The following is a 15,323-nucleotide window of genomic DNA, read 5'->3' as shown; positions in this document are numbered from 1 at the left end:
GTAATTGTCTGTCTATGTATTGTGACAAGTTAGAACATATAGAAGATATCCCTGATATTATTGGGCATCCAGGTGGGTCCATTGCATTTTTATGGATTTTAGGTAAGAAATAAATCATTGCCATTTTTGGAAACTTTTGATATATAAAGTCAAATTCTCTTGTGTTTATTAATTTTTCATCCTTTGCTTTCTTTAGAATGGTGTATAACTTCATATTTGTATTTTTCATGGGATTTAGTTTTAATTTTTGATATGTGTTAGTATCATTCAGAATGTGATTGGCTTCTGCTACATATTTTACTGTGTCCATAATAACTATCCCTTGTTGGCCGGTTTGATAGTTATATCTCTATCTTTTTGTAAATTAGTTAATGTATCTCATTCTTTTTTAGTAATGTTATGCCTAATCTTCTTGTTGTCTCCAATTTTGATCTTATCTACCTCTGATGAAACTAATTTTTCAAAAACCTCAATAACCTGAATAATGGATAGAATTTTGACTTTGGTTTGAGATCAGTGTATGTAATCTCATTCGGAGTGTTAATAACTTGTTTCTCTAATGGATTTTTAATGAAGTGTCTCTTCAAAGTAAGTTTTCTGAGAAATAGTTTTATGTGTATATGGGTTTCAAACTTGTTTAGTTTGGCTGTTGGTGCAAATGTTAAACCTAACTTTATAACTTTATTCTCGTCTTCTGAGAGTGTTTTTTGACTTAAGTTAAATATCCCTGTTTTCTCTATCTCCATTTCTTTTTGGATTGCTCGTCTTTTTCCACTTCCTCTAACTCCTCTAGGCTTCTTTTTGTTCTTATTTTTCTTTGATCTAATGGTGTTCCTACACCTAAAAAATCCCATGATGTGCTTGGTCTACTTGTGTCATTGTGATCTAGTGTATCGTCCGTTTGTATCGGATTAAATCTATTCCTCAATGGAATAGTCCATTCCTTCTTTTTCAAATGTCTTTGTTTACTCTCATTTTGGAAGTGGTGATTGTGACTATCATCATCTCTATTATAGTGATTTCTATGAAATACTGGTTTTCTTCATTCTTATTTTTACTCCTGTGATTTTCATTCCTACCATTATAATTACTGTGATTTATATTCCTATCATTATAGCTACTATAGTTTCTAGCATTGTGATTCTGATTGTTAATGTAATTACTGGTATCTTGCCAGTCACTATCTATCCTATTGTAGTGCGAATTTCGTATTGATCTAGGTGTATAGTGATAACCATTATCCCTCTCTGCCCATTCTTCATGATTGGGTCTATATCTTCCCATCCTATTTACTGGATCTGATGCATAATCTCTATAGTGTCCTCTATTATACATTCTAGGTTTATAGTCATTCTTTTTCTGATATCTTCTCATTTGATTATGGTTCGAATTGTAATCATTTGGCCTTTGTCCCCTGTTATTGTATCTCCATTCTAAATTGGTATGTGTATTATGGGGTATCGTTTTTTTTATTATTTGTCTCAGAATGATTATTCACATCAATGTCTATATTATCCTGTGTGTCAGTCGATGTTATATGTGTTTGATAGTCCTGTTGGTCCCTATGAAATTTACGCCATTTGACTGTTTGTATGTTTTTATTAGTCTCGTTTAATTTGTCAATGATCCACTTTTGTTTATTTTTAAACAGATCATCTTTTATATCTATCTTAGTTTTTTAATCCTCTAAATTGAGAGTCCTCGATTTTTTAATGACTTCTATTAGCCCAAAGGAGGCTTTTTCTAAGATGTCAAACCATTCATTTTTGGGCTCATCATTGAGTTCAAATGTAAATTTCTTTTCTAATCTTAAACCCCTTGGTATAATTTTGGTGGTTACATATTTCTCTAAAAAAGCTAGTTCTGTTTTTTGTTTTAACTCTTTAGTTAATAAATTCTCTAAACTAGACATTAATTCTCCCAAATCTGTTGTGCTGATGTTAAAGTTAACCTGGTTGTATTTTGAACCCTGTAATCAAATTCTTTAGACCTTTGTAATACAATTTTTTATGAATGAATATATCAAATATCATGAGATTCCACCTTTACTAATATCCACCTTAAGAATAAACACCGGATATAAAGGCAAATTGGCTAACCAATCACCTGTAAGACATATGTTTATAAGGACACCGATAATAGTCTTCACCCATCTTGATAAAGCCGTGTACAACGGCGAAACGTGTTGATGGTACTATTACTGATTGCTGACATCAAAATTGTTCAATATACACAAAGGATTGAGACGGATTAAAGGAGGGACTCTTTTCCCCCGAAAAGAAACCAACAAACTCTGCGCAGAGTAATCGTCACGGAACTACTTCCTGTAGTAGTATATACAATTGAATACGTCACCAACCCAGAAGTACCAACCGAACGGAGCTATAGAGACACCTGTGCTTGGCTGAGTGTATGGCAAGTCTCCACAACTGGAGTAAGGTAAGCACCAAGAGGTGTATTAGCCCGTTGTAGTGTGGCACTTTGTTGGAACAATTATCCAAAACTAACCTGTAAGAAAAACACTTAGGAATTGGACATTGATTTGAAAAGTTCCATATAACAAATCAGCAAAAATTAAGGAAAGACTGTATATGTTAACCTGTGGAAAAACCTCTATATTTACTATTTTGTTCTTTTTTGGAACCAATGTGTGTATGAAATAATTTGTGTAAAGTATGTATATCACACTGTAGAATTGTGTATATTATACTATAATTTTTAGAATTGTATATATCACACTATTTTTAAGGGTAGAAGTGTATTTTTTAATACACTAAAGGTGTTCTAGAAACAAGTACAGAGTAACTTTGTTAAGCAAAAAACATTCAATAAATTTCTTTAACTTTTATTTAAATCAAAGACATTGCTTTATTTATATTGCAATAATACAATTTGATCTAACTAAAGATTTCCTTAAACTATAACACCAAAAACCCCGTAGCTGCTGTAGCGCACATATACACATTTTACTTTTCACCAAACTTGTCTAATACAACACCACTAATGCTACAATTGTAATGTTAGTATCATCCGAAAGCTCGTTGACTACTGGTGGAACAACAAACTATATGTACTAGACATGCCAGATAGTTCGCAGAAATATATAATATTGAGATAAATACAGGTTTAGCTATGGGGCTCAATGTCAATAAAAGGAAAAATATGTCTGGGCCATCAATAGCATACAGTATGCTAGAGTATCTAAGAGACACTTGAAGCATATGTATCACTTAAGACACCTGGTTTATATACTAGATTCTGGCATAACATAAAACATAACATATACCCAGAGACTAACTAGTTGAATAATCAGCAAAGTGTTTCTGAGTTTTAAAGGTGATATAAACTAGTATAAAGTAGATTTCGGACCTGTAGGTCGCAAGAGGAAGCAAGGTGTCATCCGGCTGCTCACCTGAGTGTAATAGTCTGGTCGGGATGAGGCTGGCGTCAGCGGCCGGTGTTGGTGGTTCTGTGGGCCTCATGTGTCTATGCATGGATCACAACAAAGCTGTTGTGATGGCGAGGTGCCATAAGGATCTGGGACAAGTTGGCGCTAGGTGAAGGCGATTCCGGTACAATTGGCAGTGCTCTACTTATGTAGGTGATCCTCCCTAACCTACTTCTCAACGGAGCTCCTATTCTCTGCGACAATCCATATTGGCAGTTGGCTCCGCCCCCGGAAAAGCATATTTATGCAATTTTCATATTTAATAGAGTCTTAAACTGTGTATTTTATGTACATATTTCACATTCCAATGTTCTGCACATAGCAGAATATGTTCTATGTATTTATTAATAGATATTCTTTTATATATAGCTATACCTATATATAATCATCTATACATATAGGTATAAATATATATTTTAGAAAAAAACATATACGTATATATATATATATATATATATATATATATATATGCATTTATGAATAAATAGAACATATTCTTCTATGTGAAGAACAATGGAATGTGAAATATTCATATTTTCATGTCCGGTTGGCGCAATTGAGAATATGCAATTGTGTTTGCACACGAATAGGGGTTTTTTCAACTTTTTTTTGCTCCATTGACTTCTATGGGGGAAGAGGTTAACACATGCGTGATATTCTAAAGTCAGCCTTTTAAGCACATCAGGTTAGTGCGCAAGCATAAACAGTTTACTTTCAACTTGCAATAGGAGCGCAAACTAAAGCGCGCAAAAACATAATTTATGCTTACCTGATAAATTTATTTCTCTTGTAGTGTATCCAGTCCACGGATCATCCATTACTTATGGAATATATTCTCCTTCCCAACAGGAAGCTGCAAGAGTCCACCCACAGCAAAGCTGCTATATAGCTCCTCCCCTAACTGCCATATTCAGTCATTCGACCGAAAACATGCAGAGAAAGGAAAAACCATAGGGTGCAGTGGTGACTGTAGTTCAAATGAAAAAATTACCTGCCTTAAAGTGACAGGGTGGGCTGTGGACTGGATACACTACAAGAGAAATAAATTTATCAGGTAAGCATAAATTATGTTTTCTCTTGTTAAGTGTATCCAGTCCACGGATCATCCATTACTTATGGAATACCAATACCAAAGCTAAAGTACACGGATGATGGGAGGGACAAGGCAGGTACTTAAACGGAAGTTACCACTGCCTGTAAAAAACCCTTTCTCCCAAAAATAGCCTCCGAAGAAGCAAGGTATCAAATTTGTTAAATTTGAAAAGTATGAAGCGCAGACCAAGACTCCGTCTTGTAAATCTGTTCAACAGAAGCCACATTTAAAAAAAGGCCCAAGTGAAAACCACAGCTCTAGTAGAATGAGCTGTAATCCCTTCAGGAGGCTGCTGTCCAGCAGTCTCATAAGCTAAATGAATTATGCTTTTTAACCAAAAAGACAGAGAGGCTGCTGAAGTCTTTTGACCTCTCCTCTGTCCAGAATAGACAACAAACAAGGTGAACGTTTGATGAAAACTGTAGTAGCTTGTAAGTAAAACTTTAAAGCACAAACCACGTCCAATATTGTGTAATAGACGTTCCTTCTTTGAGGAAGGATTAGGATACAAGCATGGAACAACTATCTCTTGAGTGATGTACTTGTTAGATACCACCTTAGGAAAAAACCCAGGTTGGTACGCAGGACTACCTTATCCGTACGAAGGACCAGATAAGGAGAATCACATTGTAACACAGATAACTTGGAGACTCTACGAGTCGAGGAATTAGCTACCCAAAAGGAACTTTCCAAGATAAAGATTGATATCTATGGAACAAAAAAGGTTCAAACGGAACTTCTTGAAGAACCTTAAGAATCAGGTTTAAGCTCCATGGCGGAGCAACAGTTTTAAACACAGGCTTGGATCTAACCAAAGCCTGACCAAATGCCTGAACGTCTAGAATACCTGCCAGACGCTTGTGCAAAAAAATAGACAGAGTAAAAATCTGTCCCCTTTTAAGGAATTAGCTGACAACCCTTTTCTCAAAAACATCTTGGAGAAAAGATAATATCCTGGGAATCCAGACTTTACTCCATGAGTAACCCTTGGATTCATAACAATCAGATATTTACACCATATCTATGTTCAATTTTCCTAGAGACAGGCTTTCATGTCTGTATTAAGGTATCAATGACTGACTCGGAGAAGCCATGCTTTGATAACATCAAGCGTTCAGTCTCCAGGCAGTCCATCTCAGATTGATTCTATTTAGATGGTTGAAAGGACCCTGAGGTAGAGGGACCTGTCTCAGAAGCAGAGACCGTGATGGAAAGGATGACATGTCCACCAGATCTGCATACCAGGTCCTGCGTGGCTACGCAGGCGCTGTCAAAAACACCAAAGCCCTCTCCTGCTTGGTCTTGACCTCCGGAGGAAATCCCACTCCCCCGGAAGAAAAGTCTGACGACTTAGAAAATCCACCTCCCAGTTCTCAACACCTGGGATATGGATAGCTGATAGACAAGAGTGAGTCTCTGTCCAGTGAATTATTGTAAGACTTCTAACATCGCTAGGGAACTTCTGTTCCCCCTTGATGGCTGATGTAAGCCACAGTCGTGTATATTGTCCGACTGAGTATGATGTACCTCAGAGTTGCTAACTGAGGCCAAGTCTGAAGAGCATGGAATATCACTCCCAGTTCCAGAATATTTATTAGAAGGAGGGTCTCCTCCTAAGTCCACTATCCCTGAGCCTTCAGGGAGTTCCAGACTGCATCCCAACCTAAAAGGCTGGCATCTATTGTAACAATTGTCCCATCTGACCTGCGGAAGGTCATACCCTTGGACAGATGGACCCGACATAGTCACCAGAGAAGAGAATCTCTGGTCTCTTGGTCCAGGTTTAACAGGGGGACAAATCTGTGTAATCCCCGTTCCTCTGACTGAGCATGCATAGTTGCAGCGGTCTGAAATGTAGACGTGCAAACGGTACTATGTCCCTTGCCGCTACCATTAAGCCGATTTCATTCATGTACTGAGCCACCGAAGGGCGCGGATGGGATGAAAAAACACGGCAGAAATTTAGAAACTTTGACAACCTGGACTCCATCAGGTAAATTTTCATTTCTACAGAATCTATCAGAGTCCCTAGGAGGGAAACCCTTGAGATTGGGGATAGAGAACTCTTTCCTTGTTCACTTTCCACCCATGTGATCTCAGAAATGCCAGTACTACGTCCGTATGAGACTGGGCAATTTGGATGTTTGACGCCTGTATCAGGATGTCGTCTAAATAAGGGGCCACTTCTATGCCCCGCGGTCTAAGGACCGCCAAAGCGACCCCAGAACCTCCATAAAGATTCTTGGGGCTGTAGATATCCCAAAGGAAAGAGCTACAAACTGGTAATGCCTGTCTAGAAAGGCAAACCTGAAAAACGATGGTGATCTTTATGTATCACAATGTGAGGATAAGCATCCTTCAAATCCATTGTAGTCCTCTATTGACTCTCCTGGATCATAGTTAAGATGGTACGAATAGTTTCCATCTTAAATGACGGAATTCTGAGGAATTTGTTTAAGACCTTTAGATCCAAAATAGGTCTGAAGGTTCCCTCTCCTTGGGAACCACAAACAGATTTGAGTAAAAACTCTGTCCCTGTTCCTCTCTTGGAACTGGATGGATCTCGTACACAATGTAAGAATGCCTCCTTCTTTATCTGGTTTGCAGATAATTGTGAAAGGCGAAATCTCCCCTTTTTTTTGGGGGGGAATCTTTGAAATCCAGAAGATATCTCTGGGATATAAATTCCAATGCCTAGGGATCCTGGGCATCTCTTGCCCACGCGTGGGCAAAGAATGAAAGTCTGCCCCCTATAGGATCCGTTACCGGATAGGGGTCCGTTCCTTCATGCTGCCTTAGAGGCAGCAGCAGGCTCCTTGGCCTGCTTATCTTTGTTCCAGGTCCGATTGTCTCCAGACCGCCTTGGACTGAGCAAAAATTCCCTCTTGTTTTGCCTTAGAGGAAGAGGATGCCACACCTGCCCTGAAGTTTTTAAAAGGTACGAAAATTAGACCTTTTTTGGCCCTTGATTCCTATCCTGAGGAAGGGCATGACCTTTTCCTCCAGTGATATAAGCAATAATCTCCTTCAAACCAGGCCCGAATAGGGTCTGCCCCTTGAAGGGAAGTTAAGTAGCTTATTTATTAAAGTCACGACAGCTGACCATGATATAAGCCATAGCGCTCTGCGCGCCAGTATAGTAAAAAACAGAATTCTTAGTCGTTAGTCTAGTCAAATGAACAAGGCATCAGAAAACAAAGGAATTGGCTAGCATAAGCTTGTCAAATATATTCATCCAATGGAGTCGCTTAACTGTAAAGCCTCATCAAGAGACTCAACCCAGAACGCCGCAGCAGCAGTGACAGAAGCAATGTATGCAAGGGGCTGCAGAATAAAACCCTGTTAAATAAACATTTTTTATCCATTGGATCTAAAAAGCACAACTGTCCTCGTCAGAGGTAGTGGTACGCTTAGCTAGAGTAGAAACTCTTCTCTCCACCTTAGGAACTGTCTGCCAGAAGTCCCGTGTGGTGGTAACTATTAGAAAACATTCTTCTAAAAAATAGGAGGGGAAGAGAACGGCACACCTGGTCTATCCCATTCCTTATTAAAAAATTTTTAGTAAACCTCTTTAGGTATTGGAAAAACATCAGTACACACCGGCACTGCATATTATTTATCCAGTCTACACAATTTCTCTGTCCCTGCGATTGTACACATTCATTCAGAGCAGCCAAAGCCTCCCTGAGCAACAAGTGGAGGTTCTCAAGCATAAATTTTAAATGTAGAAATATCAGAATCAGGTTAAATCATCTTCCCTGAGTCAAAAAAAAATAAAAAATTACCCACAGACTAAGCATATTGTGAGGTAGTATCATACATGGTTCTTAAAGCGTCTGTATGCTCTGTATCTACCCCCAGAGCTAACTGCTTTACTTTAATTTCAGGTAGTCTGACTAATACTGCTGCCAGAATATTATTCACCACCTTTGCCATGTCTTGTAAAATAAACGCTATGGGCGCCCTTGATGTACTTGGCGCCATTTGAGCGTGAGTCCCTGAAGCGGGAGTCGAAGGGTCTGACACGTGGGGAGAGTTAGTCGGCATAACTTTCCCCTCGACAGAATCCCCTGGTAAAAGAAACGCTATGGGTGCCCTTGATGTACTTGGCGCCATTTGAGCGTGAGTCCCTAAAGCGGGAGTCAAAAGGTCTGACACGTGGGGAGAGTTAGTCGGCATAACTACCCCCACGACAGAATCCTCTGGTGATAATGTTTTTAAAGACAAAAAATGATCTTTATTGTTTAACATGAAATCAGTACATCTGGTACACATTCTAAGATGGGGTTCCACCATGGCTTTAAAACATAATGAACACAGAGCTTCCTCTATGTCAGACATGTTAGAACAGACTAATAATGAGACTAGTAAACTTGGAAAACACTTTAAATCAAGTTAACAAGCAAATATATAAAACGTTACTGTGCCTTTAAGAGAAACAAATTTTGTCAAAATTTGAAAAACAGTGAAAAAAAGGCAGTAAAACAAACGAAATTTTTACAGTACATGTAATAAGGTAACAGAGCATTGCACCCACTTGCAAATGGATGATTAACCCCTTAATGCAAAAAACAGATAAAAAAAAAAAACGACATAGACGTTTTTAAAAACAGACACAACAAACTGCCACAGCCAACAGTGGGAAGCTTCAGTTAACTGTTTCTATGCAAAATTTAAGTCAGCCATGTGGAAAAAACTTAGGCCCCAATAAGTTTTATCACCAAACATATGTTAAAAAACGATTAAACATGCCAGCAAACGTTTTAAAACACATTTTTACAAGAGTATGTATCTCTATTAATAAGCCTGATACCAGTCGCTATCGCTGCATTTAAGGCTTTACTTACATTACTTCGGTATCAGCAGTATTTTCTTAGTCAATTCCATTCCTAGAAAAATATTTTACTGCACATACCTTATCTGCAGGAAAACCTGCACGCCATTCCCCCTCTGAAGTACCTCACTCCTCAGAATGTGTGAGAACAGCAAATGGATCTTAGTTACGTCTGCTAAGATCATAGAAAAACGCAGGCAGATTCTTCTTCCAAATACTGCCTGAGATAAACAGCACACTCCGGTGCCATTTAAAAATAACAAACTTTTGATTGAAGAATAAACTAAGTAGAAAGCACCACAGACTCTCACGACCTCCTATCTATGTTGAGGCTTGCAAGAGAATGACTGAATATGGCAGTTAGGGGAGGAGCTATATAGCAGCTTTGCTGTGGGTGGACTCTTGCAGCTTCCTGTTGGGAAGGAGAATATATTCCATAAGTAATGGATGATCCGTGGACTGGATACACTTAACAAGAGAAAAGCTTACTTCTAGCGCAGTTAACGCTCGAGCAAGAGTGTTAAATAGCGCTCCACTTGTAATCTGGCCCATATTGCTCATGACCATACCGAGAGCATACATTACATTTTATAATAACAGAAGTAGATTTTTTTTCCTGTATGCGTATGGTCTGAATCATGAAAGTTTAATCTGACTTACATTTTCCTTTAATGTATGCGCAAAACAAAAAAATCTATATCAAACTATAATATATACAAATTAAAAATGGAATTTAAAACGGAGGTCTTTTTTCAAATTTAAATCTCAATAATCTGTATATTTGAATACACTTTTATACAGCAGTCAAGTTCAAACACCTACAAGTTACATTGCTGTAATAAAAAGGCATTATATATTTTAAAATATATACTGTATATATGTATATATATATATATATATATATATATATATATATATATATATATATATAAGGTTATACATAGTAGGAATAACTGCAATACATAACTGCATAACTGTTTGTTTTTAACTTAAAAGTTTGCAGGGTTCATTACTTCCTGTCACAGCCCCACAAAAGGGGCTGTGGTCTCTACAGAAATGCAAAGGAGTAGTGTTTCCTTTGAAGTGGCTTCTAGGACACTCCTGCAATAACTGCAGTTTCTAGCCCATGTTTAGTAGAGGACTTTTGCAGCAAAACTCATGTGACAGTAGAACGTAAGTTTTGTAATGTCAGCTCCATTACTTAGCTGCAGGGAGTGGCTATAAACAAGTTGTTTGCTGTTTTTATTTTTAACACAATCTGTTTTTTATGTTTATTTTAAGTAAACGTGACTTACCCCAAATTATTCGGAAGCTCTGTGCATGCACTTTTCCTTTAACAGAGGGCTTTGATGGGGCACCTGGTTTATCAGGACAAGTCACAAACTCCACAACATCACTCGGACTGCTTTTACCTTCTGTATTGTATGCAATGACCTAAAAACATAATCAAACATTAAATAAAAGACAATGCATCAAAACTATTGAATTAATCATTCTTTAATACCAAAGATGCACATTGCAATGTGTTATAAAATGATACAGTTGTTACAGAATAAAAAATGCTAATAATGAACATAAAAATTATCCAAAGTAAAGAAAAAAAAAAAAACCTTTTCAGCATATTTTCATTATTTAATTTGCCTTCTTTCCTTGCAAGTTAACTAAGATGTATTTTTTCCAATTCCTGCAAGAACTGTTAAAGGGACACTGAACCAAAATTCTAATTTACTCCTATTAGCAAATTTTATTTATTCTCTTGGTATCTTTATTTGAAATGCAAGAATATAAGTTTAGATGCCGGCCCATTTTTGGTTAACAACCTGGGTTGTCCTTGCTGATTGGTGGATAAATTCATCCTCCAATAAAAAAGTGCTGTCCAGACTTCTAAACCAAGAAAAAAAGCTTAGATGCCTTCTTTTCTAAATAAAGATAGCGAGAGAACGAAGAAAATTTGATAATAGGAGTAAATTAGAAAGTTGCTTAAAATTGCATGCGCTATCTGAATCTCGAAAGAAAAAAATTTGGGTTCAGTGTCACTTTAACCCCTTAATGACAAGTGACGTACCAGGTACGTCCTGCAAAAACTTGCAGTTAGTGACAATGGACGTACCTGGTACGTCACTTGTCTAAGAGAGTGCTGGAAGCGATCGCAATCGCTTCCAGCAGCTCTCAGGGTATTGCAGTGATGCCTCGATATTGAGGCATCCTGCAATACCCTTTAGAAACATCCGATGCAGAGAGAGCCACTCTGTGGCCCTCTCTGCACCGGTAGCGATGCGGCCGGTTCGTTGGTGGGTGGGAGCGCAACAGGGAGGCGGGTGGGCGGCCCATCGCTACCCGGCATCCGGCTCCTGTTAGTGCAATGTGCACGCCGGGTGCCGGGAGCGTGCGGGTGCGCGCATGCGCGTGCGCGCGCGAGTGCGCGCGCATGCGCGCGATTACCTACCCACACTGACACCAATGAGTGGGAAGAGGGGGGGGAAAGTAATAATATAATAATAAATATATGAGGATCTGGGAGGGGGAGGGGGTTGGGGTATTGTGGGGGGCTGCTACACTACAGAAAAAATTAAAATGGAAATAAAAAATAATAAAAAAACCACTTTTTTGGGGGGCAAATTGGGTACTGGCAGACAGCTGCCAGTACCCAAGATGGCGGCAATTAGGTAGGGGAGAGGGTTAGAGAGCTGGGGGGGGGGGATCATGGAGGTTGGGGCTAAGGCAGGAGTCCATCACAGCTAAAACATTTTATTTTTTTGTATTAAAAAAAAGAAAAACTCCTTTTATTTAGTACTGGCAGACTTTCTGCCAGTACTTAAGATGGCGGGGACAATTGTGGGGTGGGGGAGGGAAGAGAACTGTTTGGGAGGGATCAGGGGGTGGGATGTGTCAGGTGGGAGGCTGATCTCTACCCTAAAGCTAAAATTAACCCTGCAAGCTCCCTACAAGCTACCTAATTTAACCCCTTAACTGCTGGGCATAATTTACGTGTGGTGCGCAGCAGCATTTAGCGGCCTTCTACTTACCAAAAAGCAACCCCAAAGCCATATAAGTCTGCTATTTCTGAACAAAGGGGATCCCAAAGAAGCATTTACAACCATTTGTGCCTTAATTGCAGAAGCTGTTTGTAAATAATTTCAGTGGGAAACCTAAAGTTTGTGACAAAATTTGTGAAAAAGTGAACTTTTTTTTTTATTTGATGACATTTGGCGGTGAAATGGTGGCATGAAATATACCAAAATGGGCCTAGATCAATACTTTGGGTTGTCTTCTAAAAAAAAATATATACATGTCAAGGGATATTCAGGTATTCCTGACAGATATCAGGGTTCCAATGTAACTAGCGCTAATTTTGAAAAAAAGTTGTTTGGAAATAGCAAAGTGCTACTTGTATTTATGGCCCTATAACTTGCAAAAAAAGTAAAGAACATGTAAACATTGGGTATTTCTAAACTCAGGACAAAATTTAGAAACTATTTAGCATAGGTGTTTTTTGGTGATTGTAGATGTGTAACAGATTTTGGGGGTCAAAGTTAGAAAAAGTGTGTTTTTTTCAATTTTTTCCTCATATTTTATATTTTTTTTATAGGAAATTATAAGATATGATGAAAATAATGGTATCCTTAGAAAGTCCATTTAATGGCGAGAAAAACGGTATATAATATGTGTGGGTACAGTAAATGAGTAAGAGGGAAATTACAGCTAAACACAAACACTGCAGAAATGTAAAAATAGCCATTGTCATTAAGGGTAAGAAAATTGAAAAATGGTCCGGTCATTAAGGGGTTAAGTACTTACTTCAGAGCTTCCACATTGAAATCTGAATATCTGTGAATGGAAATCACAAAAAAAGAGGGCGTCTCCTAGTGTAATACTGCGAGTTTAACCAACAATAGCAGGTAGTGAGAGAGAAAATATACTCACAAAATGAGCAGCACCAATGTGCTAGGTGACGCAGGCTGAGATATTACAGTTTCCCAGCAAACTGATCCTCTGGAGGATGTAGGGGCTCAGAATTGCCCAAATCATGTACAGGTAAGACTCAAGTTTCCAAAAAGTTCACCAAACTTTTTATTAAAGCCAGTAATATAAAACCAATGGGTGTGTACAATACCTAAAGTGTATAAAAACAATGTTTCAGACAGATTGCAACGCGTTTCTCAGCTGTGCTAGCTGTTTCATCAGGCATCTGAGTTGCTGCTCATTTTGTGAGTATATTTTCTCTCTCAAGAACTGCTATTGTTGGTTACGCTCGCAGTATTACACTAGGAGACGCCCTCTTTTTTTGTGATTTCCATTCACAGATATTCTGATACCTTTTGTTTTGCTTGGAGAGGAGCTGCCGAGACCTTAAGATTGAGTGTTCTTTTTTAACTGTGCAGATTTAGTGATCACAGTAGTTACCACATTTGTGTATATACATTCACAATATATATATATTTCAGCTCTTTAAGCGCCCCCTAGAGTTGGACACGCTAGTGTTCCAACAGGTTTGTACACATTGAAATCTGATACATTCTACATAGATATTGTTTGATCACTAAAGTAGGTTATTTACATTGTCCCTACCTGGCCTCAGTATATGTATATATAAGGGTTGCACCGATACCAATACTAGTATCGGTACCGATACCAAGTATTTGCATGAGTACTTGTACTCGTGCAAATGTACCGATACTTAAACCGATACCTCCACTTCCTACCCATATGCTATCTTGTGGCGTATTTTCAAACTGCATGTTCCCATTTCATTTTAAACTGGAGTGGAGACTAAACTAAAAAAAAATTTTTTACTACTGTTCTGCCAATACAAATTGCTGTTATTTGTATTATTGTAGGAGAGATCACTGTACCTCGTTCAGACAAACCCCTGAAGAACTGGGCAGTTAATAAACAGATTTCCAGCTCTGGCTAAAATGGCCCAAAAATATCTTTCTGCCCCATGCAGTAGTGTGCAAAGTGAAAGACTGTTCAACTTAGAGTCGAACCTCCATACAAATGTCAGATTGATGTTATATAACAGCCCTACAACCCAATTGCATCACCCCTTTAAATTTAATATTTTATTGTAATATTTTTATTTATAAACATGTTCAGTTAACTTTGTGACAAATAAAACTTTTTTATTATTTCATAATGTCTTTTGAATTACAGTCCTTTCTAATTCTAAAGAAGGAATCTTAAATAATTAGTCTGTATTGTGCTTGGTAAACTGTCACATGACAAAAGTATCGGTAATTGGTATTGGCGAGTATTTGAAAACAAGTATCGGTACTTGTACTCGGTCATAAAAAAATAGTATCGGTGCAACCCTAGTATATATATATATATATATATATCCTATATTATAAAAGGCCAAGTGTGTTTGTCCGAAGCTGTCATGCACAGTAGAGACAAACACACTTGGCCTTGAGATAGGGAGCGCGAGGTACACAAACAGCTGTGAGGTCTGGGGAGCGCGAGGTAAGCTACTCAACAGCTGTGAGGTCTGCTGCGTGAGAAGCGGCCACGCGCTCCCCAGACCTCACAGCTGTTTGTGGCCGACGGGAGCGTTGCGATGGGGGCGTGGCCGAGCATCACGAGGGGCGTGGCCGGGTGTCGCGAGGGGCGTGACCGGGCGGGTGTCGCCGCGATGGGGCGTGGCCGGGCGGGGTCCCGCGATGTGAATGCAGAGCCAGAGAGGGAGCAGGAGAGGGGAGGAAGAAGGGCCAAAGAGGGGGGGAGAGAGCCAAGGAGGGGGGGGGGGGGGAGAGCCAAAGAGAAGGGGGGGAGCCAAAGAGAAGGGGGGGAGAGCCAAAGAGAAGGGGGGGAGCCAAAGAGAAGGGGTGGAGCCAAAGAGAAGGGGGGGAGAGTCAAAGAGAAGGGGGGGAGAGTCAAAGAGAAGGGGGGGGGAGAGCCAAAGAGAAGGGGGGGGGGAGAGCCAAAGAGAAGGGGGGGAGAGCCAAAGA

General features: G+C 39.0%; 1 protein-coding gene across 1 annotated transcript in view; it reads right to left on the bottom strand.

Moving 5' to 3' along the window:
* The window catches only part of FNDC3A (fibronectin type III domain containing 3A), a 646,553-nt gene that overhangs the window by 101,624 nt on the left and 529,606 nt on the right, over positions 1 to 15,323 (bottom strand). Inside the window, exon 15 of the mRNA XM_053708360.1 lies at positions 10,671 to 10,809. Coding sequence (XP_053564335.1) covers positions 10,671 to 10,809 — 139 coding nt within the window. The remainder of the gene's footprint in view (positions 1 to 10,670; positions 10,810 to 15,323) is intronic.

This window comes from Bombina bombina, chromosome 3 (genome assembly GCF_027579735.1).
Source record: "Bombina bombina isolate aBomBom1 chromosome 3, aBomBom1.pri, whole genome shotgun sequence".
In the NCBI taxonomy this organism is placed as follows: Eukaryota; Metazoa; Chordata; class Amphibia; order Anura; family Bombinatoridae; genus Bombina; species Bombina bombina.
Note: the sequence above shows the minus strand (reverse complement) of the source record. Positions and strands in the feature narration are given on the sequence as shown.